Raw genomic sequence first — 24,891 nt, forward strand, 5'->3', positions numbered from 1 at the left:
AGAAATTCTTCCACGAAGACGGCATTTGCTGGAATTTGTATCTGAAGTTATGTAATTTCGAAAAATGTACTTGTGCAATAGAAAAGAAGCAGTTTCAAACGTTCTAGACAGTTTGTAATGTGAAAGTTTAAATTCAGCGTTTTTTAGGCATACTTAAAATGCGTCATATTTGTTGCCAAAACTCAAAATCGAAATTTCATGTTAAAGGTTTTAAAGATTGGTCTCCAGCAATAAAAATTTCTCATGAGAATCGTAAAAAATGGCAAAAATCGCGCAACGTGTATATATTTAAGAGCTTTATAGAAACTGACTTTACTTCTTGCAAAATACAAAAATTTCATACGAAAGCCGCACTTTTCAGCTTTAAACAGATTTTGATTTTTGTCGTACAGATACTCTGATCAAAAGATCGAATTTTTACCGTCAAGATGATTTTTACTATCAAATTTTATTTAAAAAATTGATTGCGCGCATTCAACACATTCATTCTATGGCGTACAGTTCTTGCTAACCCCACCCCCTCCCAACGAGGGGAAACCCGAGTGTAGAAGTGGCAAATCTTTTTGCATTTTTTTTGAAAGTTGACATTCTCAGCAAAATTCAGCTTGTTCGTATGATTTTTAGCGGTTCAGTGGCAAGTCGGAATGATCAAACAAATGGTCGAAAATGTACATATTACTGCTGTTAAAAATATTTTACATAAAATATATAAAAATATGCAAATGCAATTGCTCTTCTTCTTTATTCTTTGTTTATATATGAGTCCGCTAGATGCAAAACTTTGTATTTACTGTATAAGTCAAACTGAGTTATTTGCAAAAAACTGATAAATTTTGCAAAAAACCTTAGACATAATAAATGGCACTTTTTTGTGATAGATAAATGCTTTATTAGGTAAAATATAATGATTTTTTTCTTAGAAAAGTTATTGGGTTTGCTAGAAAAGGAAGAAAAATTTGAAAATGCCGAGTTTTGCAAGTGAACTATGTAAATACAGATTTATGCAACTAACATTTGCAAATACATGATAATAGTCAACCATTAACGATATTAGTGGTTGTTATATTAGTCTGTTTTATAAACCTAGTGTGTTAGGAATAAGGAAGAAAGCATGTGGAAGTAAACTTTTAGTGAAGTTTATTTTTATCCAAAGTACAAAAGGTATTACAAATTATAATATGTATATATTTATATTAATTCCTAAACTCTAAGTTCCTCTGGGTCCTCATCATCAATATGATCATTCTCTGCAGCACTCTCGTTATTATTTGCTTGTACGCCAGTATCTATAATTTTATAAAATTTGAGATCCGGCTGGTCTCTCCAATTTTCACCAAAATGGTTTCTAAGGAGAGTGCCTATGGACGATTTATCTCCTTTCAATGAACATCCAATCTGTTGTAACTTTGGTTTCAATAAAGAAATCTTTTTCCCTTTTCGTATTATAGACTTGCTGAACCCTATGTAAGAACGATAAAATATTTCCCCCCTTACCGTAGCCATATAATCTTTGTCCTTAGAAAATATAAATCGTTTCGTTGCATTACATTTAAAATGCCACTGGGAAGGTTTTTTAACAACAACGTCACTCGTCTTTCTCCAGTCTGATATCTGCCAGTCTTTACCAAGTCTCTGCACCTTTGAGTGTTTTCCAATTATGTCTTCATATTCTTTTCTGTTTATTACAACGTTCTTCTTTTTTATCTCCCTTTCTATCATACCGAAAATCCTATCTGGTGACAAAAAGGAATGACCAACAACAGGAAACGTAAACTCCACTTCCTTGATGTGACCAGGTGCTTCATAAACCAACCAGTAGATTATCATAGACATCATCGTGCTATTTTTGTTCTGTCCACCACATCCATCTGCAAATAGGTGAACTTTTTCTATTTGATTTTTAAAGTTGAATTTTATGAGAGTATCATGTACAGCAGAGGCAACAGCATTTGAATCTTTTGGATGTTCAAACTCCAGCCACACATATGACGTCACATTTGCAGAAGAAAGATGGGATTTCGAAATTCCAGCCACGATGGTGAAATTATAAAAATTTATTTGCTGTGAGAAATAAGCCGCCTGGTCGGGAAGCTTTGGCAAAGAAAGATTTTTTTGACAATCAAAAGAAAATATTTGTATGTTATGATTTGATTCATTTTTTAACAAAGAATAAAAGGCTTTAGCTCTTAACGTATGAACTCTCTGCTCTGTTATAACCTTTAACTTTTCTTCTTCTGAATTTTCTTTTCTCAAAATTTCCTTCGCTCTGAGACACGCAGAACAAGCATCTACTACGAGAGTGCCGAATGATATGTTGTAGTGTTCATTAACGTATGTTCGGAAATATGATAACTTTACGGAATGATGTGGATGACGTTGACAATACGTTCTGTAAAGCTTTGTAAAATTCAGATCACATGGTAAATACAATCTAGTCGATCGTCCTCTATTATAATGACTCTTTGCACCGTTCAAACGCCCCATAAATGTTTGGATAGATAATTTTATTGGATCAAATCTACCTTTTGTTGTATCTCCCCCTCTTCTCTCTTTTGGTATTTCACCCCGGATAACAAACGTTCTTACAACACGCTCTATTCTTTCAGAACTTAAATGAACTTAAATGAGTTATTCCAAGAAATGCTGTCTTGCATACCCTTAAAAGTCCACCCTCTACTGTAGGAACAAAATATTTAATTGAAATTCCATGTAGGTTTGTACCTGATCTCTTGGGCTTTTGACCTTCACAAAATTTCAGCAAAAAAATATCTTGTTTTATTTTGTCAGTTGTTGAATACAGATTATTATGGAAACGCTGAATGTCTCGCATCTTTAAATCTATACAACAATACACTTTCTTTGTATGGTTACGGGTGGGAAAACCGGGTAAATCCTTAGGTTTATGCCTAAAAATATTGACAATAAGTCCCAAACCTATCTAGTTAATTGTAGACACCTCTTACCTCTTAAGTTTCATTATATTTCGTTTCCATTTTTCTGTTTGTACAACTCGTTTTCTCCCTTTTCCTTTTTCACAAGGTCTAATATGCACATGAAGATCCATAATGTTAATTATTTGCAATAAACTTGGTGTTTTTAGTACTCAAATAACAAACAGTGAAACCGGTAATGGCGAATGATGGAATAATTGACATGTGCACATGAGACGTGTCATGTGACTCAAACAATGTAAGCGATTGGCCAATTGCAATTACACAGTTATGCAACTGGCATAGGCTGACAAATACAGAGTTTTGCATCTGATTCAAGATTTCTAATGCCTTTTTCTTAGTAAATACCTTACTTTGCTGCTGAATTTCTACATCAGCAGATAGCTATAACATGTGACAAATAACTGTCAGCTAAAACTCAATTTTTACAATTTTTGCAAATACAGAGTTTTGCATCTAGTGGACTCATATATATTAAAGAAGAAAACTAAATTAGTAGTAGCCTAACTATTTGGACTAAAGACGGTATTTGTTTGAAATCGATCTAGACAGTCGACGTGCGATATATCTCTGGAGTACTATAATGAATAGCCACAGTATAATGTATTCAATATAGACCAGTTTATTTGTAAAAAATCAGTGATTTCGCTTAAAAATCTTCTATAGATATTTGATGGTTCTAAAAGGAATATGAGTGGTACCTGATGACAAACCCATGAAGGCGTACAGCTGATTTTGCTTAGTTTTTTAAACAATCTTAAAAAGTGAAAAAATATATTTTTTTTGCATATAAAACGTTTCTTATACATTTTAGAGAAAAATTATTTAAATAAAAGTTGTAGATCATAAAAATTATTTAATTTTGAGAGTTAAAAAATTTAAATACATATATAATTGGCCGAGATAATTCCAAAAAAACATTGTTTTTGCTTTATTTTTTATTATTATTTTTTACTTTATAATGACTTCGATATTTTTTATGCCACACGCTTGTAAGTAGGCTCAATGAAAATATGGTGAAAAACACACTTTCCAAAAAAGAACAGAACCTTCTATGATCAATAGGAAAAATATAGCATTTTTTTCTTAAAATCATATTTTCATTGTGTATTAACATTAAGAGTAGAAATTAGACAGATTCTAAATAAAAATCTAAAATGTATGACCCAACTTCTAGATGGCATATACAGTGAAGGAGTAAAAAGTTATAACCGGTTACAGTGATTGTACTTGTAAAATACCGTCAGGGAAAAGTGGAGAGGACTGTCCGCACACTTTAATAACTCATTAACTGCCATAATTTCAAGTAGTTATATTACATGTCATTATGCATAAAACCAAGTTATTAACATTTATAAATTACTGCAAGAATAATGGTTTTTTGCAATTGTCTCGGTCAATTGTTCATGTATTTTTATTTGGAAACTCTCAAAATTAAAGAACTTTTTATGATCAACAACGTTTATTTGAAGCTTTTTCTCTAAAATTCATAAGAAACGTTTTATAAGCAAAAAATATTGTTTCCCTTTTTACGATTGTTTAATAAACAAATTAAAATTAGCCGCTAACCTTCAACGGAATTGTCATCAGCTACCCCTCATATACCTTTTAGAACTTTTAAATACCTGTACAAGATTTTTTCTGCATTTTTTTTTCTTGACTGGCGTAATAGTATATATTAGGTTATTTAAGATAGGTCGTATCGATACCGACGACGATATTTAAGTTTTTGAAGAGCTTGTGCAGAAATTTGAAAATAAAAGTTCTCATTGATCGTCATGTGCCTCTTCATACTCTTAAAGAAAGTAGATAAAACATCTCACTATGGAGATAAAACATGTATCTCGCTATGGTTCTGAAGTTCTTTTCTTATGGCATTTTAATATTATTTACTATCTTTAATGGTAATTGACGACAATTTCAGTTCTCAAAATAAAAGTTGAACAAATGTTTTTTGTTACTCGGTAATATAACAATTCTTTTAATAATTTAATTTTATGTGTCCCATTCAGATTAGCAATTCAAACAATTATTATTCAATTTTAAAGTAGATGACTTTTAAATGATATTGTAAATATTTTTGAGGTGTGTTCCTGGAACGACTTCATTGGAAAATAGTTCATTTGATTACATAAAGTTAACTTTAACATATTTACATATAAAACACAAGCTAAAACACAGGAGAAAGCTAAATATAAGCCCCTGGGGTTTTCGATCAACAGACGATGAAATTAAACGAAGGCTAGTAGAAATAAGGACAGCAGTTAGACAACTACGTCCCATCTAATGAGATGGCATCTGAGCATGAAAGCTAAAACGCGTGTGTATAAACCATAAACATTAGTGGGCATTATGATGGCTTACCTTGCATAGAAAAGAAAATATTGAAGTGGTGCCCATATGTAAGAAGACCCTATGACAGTAGTTAAAAAAAAACATAACAGAACGGAATGTCTCAGTTAGAAGGAAGAGAGATCGGCCTTAAAAATCTTGGAGAAATGAAGTAGGCGAAGCCATGTTAAAACGGGATTTGAGAGATTGGAAATTGACCGACATATATTAATATTAATATAATAATAATTATTATTATTATTATAAAATAACATAACACGATAACACACGATCGGTAGCACAGTCGATAACACGGAAAGAACTCAATCAGAGCTCAATCCTTTTGATACCGTAGGTATCTGGGATGAGTGAATTTTCCTCTTAGAGGGAGTGTGAGCCGTATGGCTAAATCTGGATTATAAAATAAAATAATCCGAGTAAAACAAGCGCGGAAAATGACCATAAACAAATGAAAACCGAACTAACTTCTGAGTTTGTGCGAAGACTAAGACAGCTAAATCGGTCATATCTTAATAGCAAAAATCTATTTATACGTACGCCTGTTCCGCGCTTAGCTACTCATTTGGTATTATAAAGTGGTCAAAAACGGATATAGAAAGTCTTCAGCGGAAAGTAAGAACACTTCTCACAAAGGCGCAAAAACACCATCCACACAATGCAGTAGAGAGAACAACATTACGGGGGAAGAGGACATATGGACAAAGGTGAGCAACTGGATAACACAACACCGCTCAGACTGAGGGAATAAGAAATGCGCATAGACCACCTGACTAAGCAAGAAAATGGATGAGTAAACCTCTACATGGGCGACATCTCAATGGGGTCAGCCAAGAATATGTCGACAATACAGCGTCGAACTATTGGTTGACATCAGCAAAGATGTTTCCCGAGACAGAGAGTTTCCTACTTGCCATTCAGGATCAAGTTATTTCAACTAAAAGTTACATAATATATATTGTCAGAGACCCTTAGGTCCAAAACGACAAATGCCGATATGTATGTCAAACTCGAGAAATCATCCAACATTTATGGGGGACTGACCATCTCCCTTATTATCAATATATCCCTGACAATACTTGAAAGCGACAACTCTAAACTTTACTGGGACCGCACTGTGCTCACACACCACCAGTGGCACATAATAGACCGGATATCATACTAGTTAATAAACTTACTAGACAGACAACACTAATAGATGTGGCGATACCTAACAATAATAACCTGCGTATTAAATATAACGAAAAAATCGCCAAATACAGAGATCTGGAAATACAAATAGGGAGATAATGGAAAGTACTCAGATAATAGATGCGTAAGAAAATTTATGGGAGAGACTCTGACGTACCAAGTCACCTAGGCTAGGGCTCGATAATACGGAAAGAGTCCCACCAGAGCTCAATTTTTTTGTTACCGTAGGTATCTGGGATGAGTGAATTTTCTCCTTAGAGGGTGTGCGAGCCGTATAGCTAAATCTGGATAATAATAAATTGTACGTGTATATATTAAATACTCCTTTGTGAATCCATATTGATCATTAGTGTACTATCTACTTATTATTCTTTTGCAATAAAGTTTAGATAGATGGATGTCATTATCATGTTTTACAGTATGCAAAACATGATCGGTATCCACATCTGAAAGGTCCAGGTGCAAACAAAAGAACGACGTACAAATCCTGGAACACTCGTAGTCCTTTTAAGTTCTAGTGGCGATATGATAAATATTGATAATGAGATATGTTTCAACTTAAGTATTTGTCAAAAATTCTGTTTAAGTACTTATCAATGCATTGATAATAAATAACTAAGATATGAATGAATATACTATGATTATTCAATGATTAATAACTACTCAATTATAAGTGATTTTAATATAGCATATTACATTGTAAATAGTATAAGTGTACAAACTGGAAAGTTATAAAAATGAGATGCTATGACGATAGGTTCCTCGTTACATTTTGCTTTTAAATCAAGTGCTGGATATAAAACCTCCCCATATTTGTCTCTATTATAACCAACCATGTCTTACCTTCAACGAACATTTGTTAATCTTCTTATAGTATTTTCATTAACTTCATACCCGTGTATAATGTGTTCTACCCATCTTCATTTCAATTTTGAAGCACTTATTACCAAGCCTATAATAAGTAATATATGCGATCCTATACCTTATTGAAACTGGTTACATTATTCAACTGGTGTTCCCTTTCAAGCAATCATATATTTCTGTTCTCGCAATGAGCATTTACTAAATCTCTTACTCATACGTCTTGCTCTAGACCTTCTCAACTTATTGTGGATCTTTCGTTTACTTTGTGATCTCTAATGAATAAATTGTTTAGTTATCCGACTATTGTTCATTCTCCAAAAGGAGATGTTAATTGTCTATGTTAATTGATTGATTAATTTTTCTCCACAACACGAAGTGGAGAAAAGAAACAAGTCATTTGTGTTTAGTTTAATATCTCTTTTTAGTGATAAAATAATTTCACTGTATCTTGTTTGTTTGGCTTTTACTTTTTATTTTTTGATGTTGTCACTCAATCTATTTTGAAATGTATAGGATAACAGAAATAAATAAAATCACGATCTGCGTGAACATGAGCAATCACAAAGGCGAATGGATTAACGCTGTCAAGACTACTCGTGAGGATTGTCAGGCTGGAGTACTACTCGTTTGATTTTCCCTTTACGGTGCATACTTAGACAGCATATAAAATTGCAAGTTATTTCAGGCAGTAGTTGACTGTAGACAGTCGTTGGAAGCAGTTGGAATGTACTTGATGTTAAACATGTTAAAGATCAAGTAACGTGTGGTAATAAAATTCTTCGAGGAGAAGGTTTAACACCAACCGAAATTCATTTGAGGCTTGTAAACTTGTATAGCGACTCTTGACGCTCAATATCCGACCTAAAGAAATGAGCGTCTTTATTTAAACGTAATCCTGAATGTGACCCGAACACACCGAAAGTCATCTTCAAAATGTATGATATAGTTTTGAAGGATAGTCATATAAAGGTCGGTGAAATTGATAATGGTATAAGGATATCAAAGGAACGTGTTAATCACACCTTGCTTCAGAAGTGCTTTAAGGAAAGCCAAATGTAACTTTTTGCATTAATATGTTTCAATGGATTAAACAGGACAATGCACATACACACATTATTTTTTATCATGACAATGCACATACGCACAAAAATGTTTTGGCAATGAGAAAATTTAGAGATCTGCACTATGAAGGGTTGAGACATCCACCCCATTTCCCAAATTTGCTTCACTCTGACTTCCATTTATTCTCAAAACTGAAACCTTTTTCGATCAAACCCTTTGCGGTTCTTCCATAACACTACAGAGATATCATAAGGGCATTGAAATAGAACTAGTGATCTATGTCTAAAAATAAAATTTCTTTGAAAGCATAAATGGTCGATTTCACTCTAGATCGTTTATTACTGACTGAACTCCATATTTTAAGAGTTAAAACAACGCAATTCATGAAGATGTTTACAGACATTTTGACTGCAAAACAAGATTTGGGACTCTGACTAAATATCCTCATGAACTTATTATACTGGTGGATCGAAAAAACACAAAGTAATATGAATAAGATTAATGTTTCTGACATCAAGTATTAATGGCTCTCTAAAACAATTTTACAATATTTGAAGTGACAGTAGCAATAAATGTTTGTGTTCAATAGTGTCCGCAATATCGCAACAATTTGGCTAAGATATTCACTGCCTCTGACAGCCAAGCTGAAGACTCGAAGCTCAACGTGTCAATCCGTAACATCTTTGAACTGCAAACAATCCCTTTAGCAACTGAGCGAGGAACAAAAAATTCTGTTTGGTACTTATTGGTACATTAATAACGAGATTGCTGATAGTCTGGCTAAAGAAGCAGCTAGTGGTGACCGTAGCGGAGTGGCTACGGTACTGATAATCCAAGCCCGATGGTCTGGGTTCGATCCCCGGTGTGGACATCAGAAACTTTTTAATTTTTAATTTAACTGAGCTGCCACCGTGCATCGGTGGGCACGTGAAGTCATCGGTCCCGGCTACATAAGTAGTCGTTGTTAACACTAAAACCAGAGCCAGAAGGTTACACGAATGGAATATGTACAATAAGCAGGCAATCGGCTTATTTCGGATCAGATCCATTTTACTGAGTACCGTATTAGAAAGCCGGATGGTAAAATATGTGCGAAAATGGGAAAATGTAATGGAAGTAATCACAAATGTTATTACTGGGCAATACTCATTTAACTATCATCTCTGGAAATATCTGAGCACGTTGTCTACAACTTCAGGGTAATTCGCCACCAACGTCATAAATATTTGGAAGACATCTTGTTCTGGGAAGAGGACTGATTAGGCAAGAAAATGTATCTCAAAACGTATAACATGTTTTCTTAGAAACCTAAATGTTTTGTATCAACACGTAGATGTAGGATATACGCAAAATAATTTTCAGGTCGTAGCGTGAAAAGGGCTACAGGGCCAAAAAAACCTTGATATATACAATCTGCAATCACACCAAGAACTTTTCAGATCACCAACTTATTTAAGCCAGTGAAAACACTCACGAAAGAGACTGAAAAAGAAAAAAGTTAATATCGTATTCTTTACAAATTTCTGGTAGTCCTAATTTTAGCACCACTACAACTATTATTTCGTTCACATCATAATTTTTTCAGCGTATATTCAAAATATCAATTTGTTTTTAAAAACTGAAATATCATGGTTTTATGAAAACAAAACTTTTTTTAATATGTAATTAAGGTTGATAATAAATATATTATTTATCTATTTGAAAATATTTACGCACATTCTATATCTTATCTTTTACCTGCACTGAATTTGAAAAAGGGTAATAACACTGACATTGCAAATTTGAAAATTAATTCAAGAGCAAAATTTCCCACTGCTATCAGCTAGATCGCTTGTCGCTTTCTGTAATTGTATTAAAATATAAATTTAAACAATGTTTTTAATGATAATTATCCTTCACTATCTGCTATTTATGTTACTATGTAGTTCCTTTACTTTAAACGTGACGTTGCAGTAATAATAGAAAATATAATATTTCTGGTTAACCTTAGTAAAATGGACTTCAAAACTTTATTGAAAAGAATGACCAAATTCATAGTAAGCTGACCCAGGTGAGCTTAGTCAAGCTTATATTACGTGAAGCACCATCATCATTAGCCATTTTGAGTCCACCGCTGAACATAGGCCTCCCTTAAATAATGCCATTGCATCCGATCTGGAGCACCCTGAATTCAGTTGTGCTGGATGTCGTCTGACCACCTTGTTGGAGGACATTCTCGATTACGATAAGCATCGTGTCTAGGTCTTCATTCAAAAATTTTCTTGGTTCATTTTCCATCTCTGACTCTGGCAACATGTCCTGCCCAGTTCCATTTCAACGTTGTAATTCTCTTAACTGCGTCCGTACACCAGTTTTTCTTTTAACTATTTGATTTGAAACTCTGTCTCTGAAGGATATATTCAAAATTGACCTCTCCATTGCTCTCTGCGCCACTTGTATCTTATGATTACTTTTCTGGTAAGACCTTTCTTTTCAAGCACATGGGAATATCTAATTTAAAGACTTCCCTCAGTTTTTCGTAAGCTACCCATGTTAATTTTATTCTCCTGTTGTTTGATTGTCTCTTCCTAATTTAATCTCGTGACCCAGATACTACTTATAGATATAAACTTGTTCAATTTGCGTGCCATTACTTGAAATGTTTTTGGCTAGTACAAAGTTGGTCATGTATTGAGTTTTGGAAAAGTTAATTTTATGGCTAACTCCAGTTCCAAAGCCACTCCTAAATCCGGCTTGCTCTAGTAGTTGGTGAAAATCGAGCTTAGGTCTTAGTCTGTTAGTAATTATTCTCATAAAGAGCTTATATAAATGAAATAACAGTGATAGGTCTGTAGTTTCCAATTTTTGGAATATTTAAATTCCTAAGCTCTGCAATGTTCGTTGTGTGCTTATCTTTCATTTCCCTTCTTTTTTGCATTAGGTTTCTTGTGTCGTCTGTGAGTGTTTCTTATTTCCTTGTTTGATTGTCTTCACACTTCTGTGCCTTCTTTAGGGCGTTCACCAACATTTCGTTAGGCTGTTCAATATTTGTTTCACGTCTTTATGTAGGTTGCTCTCTATTTTTTTCTTGGTATACTCTTGTGTTAGTAATCGCAGTAAATGTGACATTTTTAGTCCTTGTTACCATATTTGTTCTCTCCTTCTTTACGTTCAAGACTATCCTCGCTCTTACGCCTCTTACCATTCTATGATCACTTCCGGTTGAAAATTGATTTAATTCAGTTACGTTTTGAAAAGCGTCTTTCTTGTTAGTAAATATAAAGTCAATTTCATTATTGTCTGAGCCATTTGGTAATTGTCCAGTCCTCTTTCTTTGGGGACTTTTTTTTAAATGATTGTTCAAAATACATAGTCTGTGTTGCAGTAGAAATTCTATAAGAGTTTGACCCCTTTCGTTTTTATCGCTATATCCGTGAGGTCCAAATACAAACTCCGAATTATTCTGCTAGTGCCCTATTTTGGCGTTTAAGTTTCCCATCAGTATAGTAAATTGTTGTATTGCAGTGTTAACGTCATTGTAGAACCACTATACTTCTTCGTATGTGTGGACACTGGTAGGTGCGTATACGTGGATGATCTTTGATCGAATTTTTTCGTTTATTTTGTAGTTGAGATATATAACTTTCTCACTTATGCTTTAATTGTGAGTATATTCTTTGTATGCTTTTTATTTACCATAAATCCGACGCGATTATTAGAAGACTCTCCTCTATAATACAATAGGTTTCCCGATGAAAGTACCATTTGTTCTTCACCTTTTCGCCGTACGTCGGATAATCCAAGTATATCCCATTTTATATGCTGCCGCTCGTTTTCAAGTTACACAAGTTCTTCATCCTTCATCAATGTTCTGGTGTTGCCATAAACATACAACATTTTGACTCGACTCTGTCCCTCTACCTCCGAGACTGCTACCATAGCCTGGTTTTTAAGGGACTGCCAAAGACTAAGGGCCTGTGTAATTTCTTCGTTTCTCATTTTACGGGCATTCCTGGCCGTTTCTCTACCACGCTGGCCTCTGCAGGTTGGTAGAAGGATGCTAGGATGGGTTAGGTAATTTGAGGATATTGGACAAGGATGATAGGTTGGGACATGGTACCCTCTCGGATTAAAGGAAATGAGAATGATCCACTGCTCGCGTAGGTAGGGTCGCGACCCTAAAGTAGACCTAACTTTACCGGGATCGTAAAGTGTATCTACCCGCTACCTTACATGTATAAAAGGACATGTATACGTGAAGCATACCTATATAAAAACATTCCAGACCTAGAATTAACTAATCATCTCCCACATGTGGATTCAACTCAACGTTTTGCTACCCTTGTAGGTAGCTTCTCCAGGAGCAGGGAAAGTAGCATGTTTGTTGGCGCATTGCATATTATCGCATTCTAGTGGATATTGTAGAGGTAAGATTCCAGAGGATAACAACTTTTCAAACAATATGGAATGTCCTGTATCTTGGTAGTATTCTACCATTGCAGAATGAAAGAAAAGACATTTTAGAAGAACGTGTAGGTTTACGTTTTATAGCTTGCGGTTTTTACATTTGTGGACAAAAAGAAAACTAAGCGCGTTCTAATATCATTCAAATAAAAAATTATCACAAAAAATTTATTTAAAAATCCTTTATAAAAGTTATATAATTAAAACACCCAATCGGGCTACATCAAAAAACATTGTCGGAATCTATATTCCATCATCAGTGTATCTTAAGTGTACATGTTTTGAGCCACTAAATATTTGGGTAAAAACCCGTTAAATGTTATTCATTTGAATTTTAGTTATATTATTGGATCTTATGTTATGATGTTAAATTTACAATTATTGGAATTGATGACATGACAACGTAAGACGTAAGGAGGTTGCTGGTCCTGAAACAAAGTGTCTACGAGGACTTGTTGATAGCAACTCAGTTGCCTGAAAGAACGCGTTGTAGAGTTGTAAGATCCAGGGTTTTGTCCATTGTCCTAGGTGTCTGATTTGTACAGTGCATATTTAATCTTTGAGTTCATTAATAGTATGTGGTGTTCCTAAGTGGTTTGTCTTCTGATCCGGTTTTCTTTTAGTTTTTAGGTACGTTGGTTCTTAGTTCTTCCATTCATCAACAGTTGGGTGGCGACTTAGTTTGCTGTAATCTTGTAATTTAATTTATGTTGGTTATGGTCACCATTAAATTTTTTAACACGGTCTCATGCTATTTTGCTAGTATATTGTATCATGTCCATGTTTTCCATAGTTTCAATTCTCTATTCCTTTTGAGCTTGGTTCTTGTTCATTCTGTCCCAACATCAATGCCATAGCTCGTTATTGCGGTAAAAAAAAGTAACAGCAAACCAAAACCAACAATATGGAACTTAGTTATATAGTCGTATGCAAGCTTTTATTGGAGCAAAAATTGATAACATCCAGTAATAATAATGTTAGTCTTTGTTTTTGATATATGCTTTTGTGTTTTATAATCTTGTTTTTACTAAACATCAAATGAAAATTTGTTCTCTTCGTATAATTACGTAACTGATACGTCAACGTTGAACAAGTATTTTATTTTGGTATGTCGTCTAGCTTTATCGCGAATATTTGGAATTGCTTAGATACTATAAAAGTGAATAAAACCCACCTGAAATATTAAATTTAATCTTTTTATAAGTGATTAATTTTTTTGTCTAATAAAATCTATCGAATATTTTCATTTCGCATAAAAATAATCGTGAATATTGTTCTGAAGCGATTTTTTTGATATTTTACTTTTCTAATTAATATATACATATTATCCATTCTCAAAGGTGTCGTGACCACGAAATAAGTCGAGTGTGTTTGTTCATAATTATGTAACTTGTTTTTTTTATTGTCTTCTCCTCCCCTTATATTTTTCTTTCGTTTATCGATTAGAAAGCTCTCTACTTTCATTATTTTACTAAAATTCTTAAATGTAATGCTCCTATACATCTACTGGATGCGGCACCCTACACGAAACGGGTCGAACATCTACAAAACACATTTTTGTGAACAAAAATGGAAGAACTCATTGATTTTTATCCCACAGGGAATATCTTTCGATCTTATCCTCAACTGTGATAACTTCCTCCATATTTTAGGTAATTCTGTACTCCCTAAAAAAACTGTTACGTACCAAAATTATAGTACTTAATTTGAAAGCTAATTTTAACAGTTTGATGCACAATTACCTTTGGAATAAAAATTTACTAAAATATAAATACGTAAACTTTTGCTTGTGTAAGGTTATTGTCGTTTATGTTTGCAAGTCTATTAACGAATAATACATAAAATTAATTATTTTATTGCGGATAGTGTACAAATAGTTGAATATTATATGAAATATAATTAATGCGTCAACACGTCAGTACAATTTTCAATAAGTTACCAAACAAATATATTAACCGTACGTACGTTTTGGAATTTATTTCAAAATTTCGGCAAACGGGATCTGTGGAAATTAAAAACGTCGCATTGAAAACCCAATAAGAAACGAAATAGTAGAGGTAACCATTTTAGTAACGGTTGTTACGGATCAAACTCTTGTACATAACAACCTGCAGAATTGCAACATACTATCGGGTGAATTTTGAATGCCAAAAAATATGCCATTCCAAGCTCTGGAAAATACTACAGAAAAACAAATGACGATGACAATTATGTTTTTATCAACTAAACCTCCACCAATATTTATACATAATATATTCAACCTTTCTATGAACTCCTAAATGAAGGAGGATTCAAAGACGAAACTGTAAAAAGCTTAAGTAAATAAAAGAAAATCGTAGACTTCGGGTAGTTTTAAAAAATATCCACCCGTCGGAACCAGAAGTTCTAAAAAAAAGCCTTGAAGAACTGGGATACTAGGTCCTGAACATATCCAAAATTCGTCAAAGGGGTACTAAAAAGTGCCATTCTTTAGTTAATATAGAATTAGCCACAAACAAAAATAATAAAGGCATTTACCAAGTTACCAAATTAGTGAACTCAATACTTAAAATTAAACCACCACGTTCTAAACGTGTTATACCACAATGTCAAAGGTGTAAAAACTATCGTCGTAGCAAAAAGTATTGCAATAGAAATCCACGTTGTGTCAAGTGTACAGATCATTTCACTAGCCAATACCCAAGGAAAAGTATCGAAATAATGAAGCCAATTGTGTCAACTGTTCTGAAAATCATCCTGCCAATTACAAAGGCTGTCAAGTATACAAAGAACTACAAAAAAAATTTCCAACTCTTCGAGAAAAATCTTTACCAAAGCCGACATTAACCAGTACAATGACAAATTGAAATATATTTAACGAGTTGGTCTCTGAGTCAATCAACTTAAAACTACCACGTAAATCTACAAAGGATGTTGACGATGCAATACAACACCAACACCTAACTACGTCAATCCAAAAAGAAAGACCTATAAAGAAAAACCAGGCTCATATCCGGACTATATAAACAATATGATTTGTGAAAAAAGGAAACTAAGAAAAAAATGTCAAAGTACTTGAGCCCCAATAGGCAAAACAAATCTAAACACAACAACATGGCAACTTAAAAAAGCACTAAACGAATACAAAGACGCGGCTATTTAACATTTTTTGGAAAACCATTCTGTAAGTGAAAATAAAGACTGGAAACTACTCCACTATGGAAACTGACAAGGAAACTGAATTCCCATCAACAAACTAAGACTCTTATAAGAAAAGACGGTGGTAGCTGGGCTGGTAGTGATGAAGACAAAGCAAGCACTTTTCATGGAAAAACATCGATTAAATACATAGTCAGAACAGCTAGAGATGCCCTTGAAAACAAGTCCTACAGTACATCGGATTTCCTAGACGTCTCGCAGATATTTGATCTGGCATGATAGTTAGTCTAACTTCCAAAATCACGTCACAGCTACCTCATCCCATAGCCAAAATTATTCAGTCGTATATCAGATAGATCCTTAGTAATTAATCATGACTGAGCTTGCACTCCCCTATATCCGACCTCGACAGGAGTCCCTTAAGGTAGTGTACTGGGTCCAACCCTATATTTACTGTACACAGCTGACATCCCTACCAGAGATAATACTACGATTGCTACGTATGCAGGTGATACCGTCATAAAGGCCACTCATGTGAATCCAAGATTAGCATCCAGAAATTTGCAAAACTATTTAAACCAATTAGAAAATTGGTTAAAACTATGGCGTTTCAAAGTATGTATATAATACTAAATTGACTCACATCACCTTCACATTCAAGACAGAGAACTGCCCTCTAGTATTTATAAACCGAAAATTACTACCTGCTAGGAACAATGTCAAATATCTATTCTGTATATTCAAATATACTACAGTTAATAGTTGTGTGTCGTATTTATGAAATTCCAATTCTAAGAATCACTAGTTCATTGAGTATTTTTTTGTTCTATTCACATTGTCGAAAGATGTAGGTATAGATTACCAACTTCTGCGCTTTTTTTATATTTCTTATCTTAGTTTATTACACAGGTGTTTTTCGTGGTTGACAGAGTTTATCACATATCATCTCAATGGATCTGGTTTTAGAATAATAACTTGATTGACGAATATAAGATTAAAATAGATGGAGTGTACTTAAAGCCTGTTAAAAACAAAAAAGAGTCAATCTGAATTATGTTGTTTTTAACTACCTAGTTTGTTGATAACTGCTGTAAATAGTCCAGTAAATGAACGTGAAATACGGCGATACCTTGCAATTTTCCGTGTCACCACCGAATTGCATGAAAATTTGAATTTAGGTTCTACTTACCCTCAACATCACTTTTGGATTTGTGCCATTGGCAGCTTTTTATTTTTTACGGGTGAAAGCTACTTCTATTAGATTGTAAATTAAAGCGGGTAATTTATTCAAATCATCTTTTAATGAAGTGAATGAATGTCAATTAACATTAAACAACATAATTTAAGATATTATCACAGTTTAACCCCTAAATCTCACCCCTAGATTACTTATAATTAAAACAATGTCATTGAATACATGTTTCCATTGATTTGCATGGAAATTTGGATTTAGGTTATATTTACCCTCTACTTTAAAACTCGAACTTGTGCTCTTGATTGCTTTTTATTTTTTAGAGGTGAAAACGACCCCTATTAGAAAAAAATTGTATAATTGTAAATTCAAGCAATTTTAAATTATTTAATTCTACAGTGACATAAAATTTAGATTTCTTTATTGTGTTAATTTTTTACCATATAATTTCTACCCTTATAAAAACCACCACTTGCGAAGTAATTCGAATAGTTTTAGTTTTTTTTTTCATTGAAACTATAAATACAATAATTTTTTAATATAATGTTATGAATTTACTTTATTTTAACTTAAAAAACAACCCTTATTAGTTTGTAAGGCTGGCTGAAAGTATTATGTACCTTAATAGCGCATTATTGTATCTTATAATGCTCCAGTATACGCGTTCTGGTATTTCCTCAAATATGTGATTGTTATTTTACTCATAACTCGGTTAGCTTTTAAGCTATGAAGTACTTAAAAAACAATTTTGTAGGTTTTTTTAAGGACAATAAGATCATATAAATAAATTTTTTTAAAAGGGCTTGACGAGTCACTAATCATGAGTGATCTTGTAAAAATCTTGAATATTGTAAAAATCTGCAATTATTTGTAGGTAATTTTTAATAGTAACAAATGGTATAGTGAAGATGAAAGACGATCCTGTTTACACTACTTTTGGTTAACCGACATTGTGAAATTCGAGTCATTTTTAAGTTGTAATATTCTGTTTTTTATTTTTAGGTTCCTAATGTGATTCAAGCCTGCTGTAATTTTTTAGAACGTCAATTAGATCCTAGTAATGCTATAGGTATTGCTAGTTTTGCAGAACAACATGGTTGTATAGATTTATGTAAAAAAGCCAATCAGTATATAGAACAACATTTTTGCCAGGTAAGGGTTATACAAAATTTTTTAAATTGTAATCTGTGATTAATATAAAAAAGAGAGAGAAAAAGAGAAATTCGAGACAGACTTGTCTAGAGTCTAGTGTACTCTTGCTAAGTGGCGCCATCTAATTTAAAAGACAGAAACTAGATATCTCTCTGTCTTTGAACTACATAGCGCCCGTACTAAATATTTGAAAAGTACCTCTATCTTCCAGAAACAAATTTCTGTAATTCATTTTATAGAGGGCGGCATATTTTGCTCTAAAATGCATCAATATCTGTATTTTCTCTCTATAAGTCTATCTTAGTCTGTCTTTTTTCAGAATTCATCAGGTAGAGCTGGATCCAAATCAGAGACTGAGATAAACAAACACCGTTAGTTCAAACGCTTGTTCGGGATATTTCGCATTTATAATTTGAGGTTTCCGCGGGAGCTATGTGTGATTCCTGTGTTTTTTCGCATTGACTCTGCATTGAATAACTAGATGTTCGAAGAAAGCGGATATCTAGACAAGCAAACAATAGAATATAATCCAGCCGTGGAGACTTGCATACCCATTAGCATTACATTCGGGTGATACAATTCATTGTAGCGAGGAGGATTAATTCGTGTAATCAGGAATCACTCCATCCCGCCTCAATGTTCCATACCGTCCCTTTCCTCCTTATAGCACGTTGATGCGCTATCAGATGATATACGTAAAGTGCTTGTTGTGTGAGAGTCCTAGGTACAAGGAATCCCACACGAAATCTTACACCGAAAAACTGCAGGCCAGCCCTAGGAGCTCCATTCCCGCTATCTCTAGAATCTTATCTTACAGCATTTTTTGTAACAATTATAATCATCTTCGTCAGTTAGTTTTAAGTTTTTTAAGCCTTTCCACATTTTTTTCAAATGGGTGGCGTAACTCTTTAATATCTATTTTTCTTTGTTTTTTATTCTTAAGAGCGATATTACAAAGTATCTTAAATAGAGTCAGGAATGTTTTTAATTGTCTTCGTTTAGGACCATCCATTTAATAAGGAATAATTGTAAATACGGCCATGCTAGTTCATAACTATTCTATTTTTATCTGTTAGCCATGATATTATTTGCTGTCTGGTATATCAGTCAGACTTCGGGGTTTCTTTGTATAATCATTTGTAAAGTTTGAAATGTTTTTATTTTAGTCTACTTTTTTAATACGTAGATTTGGGTGGATTTAATAGTATAAGTATAAGTAAGAAATATAGTAGAAACAGTTTAAAAGCAGAAAGTTTGATCCCCTCTTTGTTTACTCTGACAGGGTCGCACAAACTGGATCGGTTTGTGCCAGGCGTTTTAGGTTTTACTTAATTAATATAATTAATTCCTATATATTTTAGATCAGTCAAGAAGAGGAATTCTTACAACTCACGGCAATGCAAATAATCACCTTAATAAAAAAAGACGAACTGAACGTACAAGATGAAAAGGAAGTATATAACGCCGTATTGAAATGGGTAAAGTACGACGAAGAAAATAGATATATGAAAATGGAACCAATTCTTAGCGCTGTTCGATGTCAATTTCTACCTCCAAAGTTTTTAAACGATCAAATGACCAATTGTGAAGTGATAAAGAAAACTCCAGCGTGTAAAGAGTACTTAGCTAGAATATTTAAGGTAAATATATATCATGATAATCATCTAGCCTCCAACGCCCACTGCTGAACATATACCTCTCGCGTACTTCTCACGCCTTTATGCTTTTTCAATTTGTAGTCCCTCTTTTTATGTCATATTTATATTCTTCATCTTTTCAAATGCAGCCCGAGCTAGGTTTATCCCTCTCTTCAGCTCGATTTTATGGTAGTCTCGACTTATTCTGTAATATTTATGAGAACGACGTCATCGACAAACTTTAGATTACACTGGTCAACACATATTTTGTGACATAGGAAGATTTCCAATGTCTTTCTTCTTCTTCCTCTTTATAAGCAATTCTGCTTGTTCATTGGCGGATTCATACCTCTATGGCAGGTTGTCACTCCATCTTTTGCGGGATCGTCCGATACTTCTTCTGCCGTTTGACGATTTATCTCTTGCTATTTTGCCCACGCGGGTCGCGCCCATTCTGCTGATGTGGTTATTCCATTCTTTTTTTTCTATTTAGTGTCCATTCGTTTATACACTGTACTTTACATTTTCTTCTAATGTCTTCACTTCTCTTTCGATATCTCAGCGTATTTCCTGTAATTCTTCTCATCTCATCTCTTCTCATCAGCAGTACTCTCATCTCTGCTGTTTCCAGTAGCCTTTGTGTTGTGGCTGTGTCGGGTCTTGTTTCTGAGGGATATGTCATGTCATTATTGGTATTACACTGACTTTATAAATCCTTGACTTTATCTCGCTGTTAATGTGTCTGTTTCTCCATATAGTGTTATTAAGGCATCCTGCCAGTCTATTTGCTTTTTGTACTTAATCTCTCACTTCTTTATCTGGGTCTCCATAGCTGGACAGTTAATTACAAGATATTTTATTTCCATTACTTAATCAATACTGATGCCATCAATTTCTATTTTATATCTGATTGGTTCTTTGCTGATTACTATTGTTTTAGTTTTCTGAGATGAGATTATCATAAATTATTTTGCTCATGTTAAATCTGTGTACCAGTCTTTGCAGACTATGTTCATCTTTGGCTATCAATATTGCGTTGTCTGCGTAACAGAGTAGTTATACTTCTTGTTCCCATTCTGCATCATATTCCATTGTTAACGCTTTTGATAATTTGTATTCGGAATGTGTTCAGATGAATATGTTTCGGCATTCTCAAATCAAAATTTAAAACATAATATGTTGATCACCCACCAATCTTGAGTAACCAGCAATTATATCTTGAAAATGGGTAGATAAATGAGATATCAATGTTGGCCCGCGCCACCACTGTGTATATTGTCTTCGCAGGGCAAATATCTCAGTTTAATAAAAGCTCAATCTGTTTATTTCTATTGAATGCTAGATGTACATAGTTAATCCGATTTTATACAATAGTAGATTATATCGGCGAATGAAGTTAGTACATTTCCTATTGTTGTGGCGTGAAACGTAGTTAAGTGTTTGTGTTTTTCATTTGTTTTGTTCATTGATATAAATATACTCTAATTTATTGTGAATTACCAACAAAGTAAAATGCCTAGGCAGTGTGTTAATCAGGATTTGTTAGGTATATGTACGATACTTTCAAATCGCAAAACCTACTCTCACCCCACTTGTAAGTAGAGCTTACAAATTTTATTTCGGGGTTAAAGTAGTACATCAAGATAAGCCATGGGCCCCTCATATGTTTTGTAAGACTTGTGTAAACATCATTAACAGCTTAGTTAAAAGCTACAAAACATCGAATGCGCTTTGCAGTACCAATGATATAGAAAGAACCGACAGTTTATGTTATAGATTGTTACTTTCGTCTCACAAAGATTCAGAGCATAGGACTTAAGTTCAACTGAGCAGTATCTCTATTTATCATCAGCTATCCACCCCGTCAAACATAGCAAAAATCTTTCGATCCCAAAACCGCCAAAGACTTTGAGTATGGACGAAGAAGAACTTAAAAATTTTAAGGTTCCATGTGATGATATACAATTAGAAGAGGAAATAGACAATGATCCACTCTTTCAAGAAACAGAATGTTCTTCAAAACCCCGTCTAATTTCACAGGCTAAATTTAATGATTTAAGAAAGAGCTGTTAAAATAGTTGTGTGAAATTTTCTTCGCAATTTCAAAGCTCAGAATTACAAAGATCTTATCACTGAATTACTTACTGCCTACAGAGAAATAGGATGTAACATGTCTTTAAAAATTCACCTCCTGGGCGCTCATCTGAATTTCTTTCCAGAAAATTTAGGTGCTTAAGTGATGAACATGGAGAACGGTTCCATCAAGACGTTGTAGACATGGAAAAGTGTTACCAAGGTAGATGAAGTCCTAGTCTGCTCGAAAACTACTGCTGGATATTAATCTGTGATGCTTGCTCGAATAAGTAACGTCGTAAAACATCTGCCACAATATTTTAAGGCAAGGGCACTGCGAACAACATACTAAAATTGATATATTCCCTACAATGCACACAAAAAATTCAAGTTTATTTTCGGCTTTCTGATTATATTGTACATAATGAACTCGATGTCTTATCCATGTCACAAAAAAAGTTGATTTTTGTTGAGCAGTGTTATCTAAAAATTTTCTATCTAAACTCTAATTTCACTATTTGGGAGAGTGAGTCATCGTTTGAAGGCGTAGAAGTGGGGAAAGACGTATGAAAATCCAGTGGCGTACACTCACTTTTATTTCAACGTTAATTATATTATATTGTTTAAATATTATTGTTCAAAATAGGCCACAATATATTTATCTGCAGGTTTTTACTGAAGTTTCCATCTCTATATCCAAAGACCGTTTTCAAAGATATAAATTATAGTTATATTTATTTTATTTGTTTATTATTATATATTTATATATTCTTATATTATTTTCTTTTTTTTTCTTAACTTTAAAAACGGTCTCTGTACTAGAGATCGAAACGTCAGTAAAATAAACATGTAAATAGATGTATTGTGGCATATTTCCAACATTCTCCCTAAAAATACGGAATGCCACAAGCAAAAAGCCACAGAAAAATAAATATTGCTATCATTTGTATATTTGAAAACGATCTCTTTATATAGACATCGAAACGTCAATAAATTAAACATTTCAATTAAATATATTGTTACTTATTCCCACCATTATTTCTAAATATACAGAACGGCAAGCAAAAAGCCATAGAAAAATAGATATTACTATCACTTGTATATTTGAAAACGATCTCTTTATATAGAGATCGAAAAATCAGTAAATTAAACCTATAAATAAATATTATGTGGCTTATTCCATACAGTCTCCTAAAAATACAGAATGACACAAACAAAAAGCTATAAAAAACAAGTAATTTTGCAGAAAGCTTACTGATGCCACCAGGCTGTCGCGGAAGTTACGCTAAAACGTCTTTTGACGTGACCCGTCCTTAAATAGTTACACAATGAATTTTTTTTAAAACAAATTTTAAGACAGTTTCCCCACCACCCGAGAGGTATGTCTTGTGGCGCGTCACTTTTTAAATGGGTGTTCGCCAAGAGCCATACTGTCCCATTAAATAAAATAAACAAAACACTTAAACAGTATAAAACAAAACAAAATAAAATCCTATAAAATAAAATAAAATTCTATAAAAACAAAATAAAAATAATTTTGGATGTAACAAAACATTGTACTATTCTATTTAAACACAAACACTATACACACTTACTATGTTCTTCTCGTTTTTTTTTTTTGTTTTTGGTTTTTTTATGCTGATGCTTACTAATCTATTAGAAAATATTATTCGCTGTCTAAATCTGAAGATGCAGTGCTGCTATCGCTGTCATTATCTTCACCTGGTGTAATTATAATTGGCTCTAGTAAAACTTTGACATGAGTGTCAAGTTCCCACATACGATATTCTTCTTTAATTATGTGGCCTATACATTTAGCCCATTTCTCTGGAGTTACATGGAGGACTGCTTGAATCAAAAGTTCCTTAACTTCGTTTAATTTGAGCGTTTTGTTATTGCGTGCTACTTTTCCTTTCACTTGCGCCCAGATAAGTTCAATGGGATTAAGTTCGCAATGATAAGGTGGTAGACGTAGAACTTTGACACCATAATCTTTTGCAGTTTCATCCACAACATAGTTAAGATATTCACTTTTCCTTAACCGTACAATGTCAAGTAGTTGAATTTTGAGCATTGATTCTTCGTATGCAATCCCCTTTTCTGTAAGCCATTCTTGAATTCTCCCTTTCCGCCATGCCGTCGTCGGTAATTGTTCTAGTCTGCGGCTATGATATGGCGCATTGTCCATAACAACCACAGACCCAGATTCCAATTTTGGTAAGATTCTCTTAAACCAGCGCTCAAATACTTCGGAAGTCATTTGTTTATGATAATCACCTGTTTTTTTTTTGACTTAAATTGAAGCAAACCATCATCAAAGAACCCTGTATCACTTCCTATATGGGTGATAATTAAACGCCGTCCCTTTCCTGATGGAGCTTTTAATCCTGTAGACCAGCCTTCTATAAATGCTTCGCGTTTACTTTTGACATTTAAATGTTGCCAAACTTTTCCAACTGTATAACCTTCGTTAATCCAGGTTTCATCCAAATAATATATTTTGCATCCAGTGCTGCGAATTTTTCGTATTTCTTCTAAATATTTTCTTCTCCACAGAATAATTTCATTTTTTTGTAATAGCATACTTTTTCTGTTGCGTTTTACATATCGAAAGTTCATTTCGCGCATGGTTCTGATTAAGACCCTATGAGATATCTTGGGTAAAGAGTCATCGTTTTTGAGCTCTTGAGAAATTTTTTTCAGTGTTGGAATTTCACTTCGAAAATAAAATGAATGATCAAGGAAAAGACAGTTAAGATTTTATTTCACGTATAGGAAGCTTGCGCATCCGTTTATACGTATTTCAGCCCAATAGGCATCATCAGAACGGCTTTCGCAA

The 24,891-nt window shown here is 33.6% G+C and overlaps 1 protein-coding gene across 2 annotated transcripts in view; it reads left to right on the plus strand.

Annotated features, from left to right (window-relative positions):
• The window catches only part of Keap1 (kelch like ECH associated protein 1), a 160,460-nt gene that overhangs the window by 116,846 nt on the left and 18,723 nt on the right, over nucleotides 1-24,891 (plus strand). For both annotated transcript variants that reach the window (XM_072523414.1, XM_072523413.1), the window contains exons 4-5: nucleotides 18,193-18,342; nucleotides 19,704-19,982. In XM_072523414.1, coding sequence (XP_072379515.1) covers nucleotides 18,193-18,342; nucleotides 19,704-19,982 — 429 coding nt within the window. The remainder of the gene's footprint in view (nucleotides 1-18,192; nucleotides 18,343-19,703; nucleotides 19,983-24,891) is intronic.

This window comes from Diabrotica undecimpunctata, chromosome 2, assembly GCF_040954645.1.
Source record: "Diabrotica undecimpunctata isolate CICGRU chromosome 2, icDiaUnde3, whole genome shotgun sequence".
Lineage (NCBI taxonomy): Eukaryota > Metazoa > Arthropoda > Insecta > Coleoptera > Chrysomelidae > Diabrotica > Diabrotica undecimpunctata.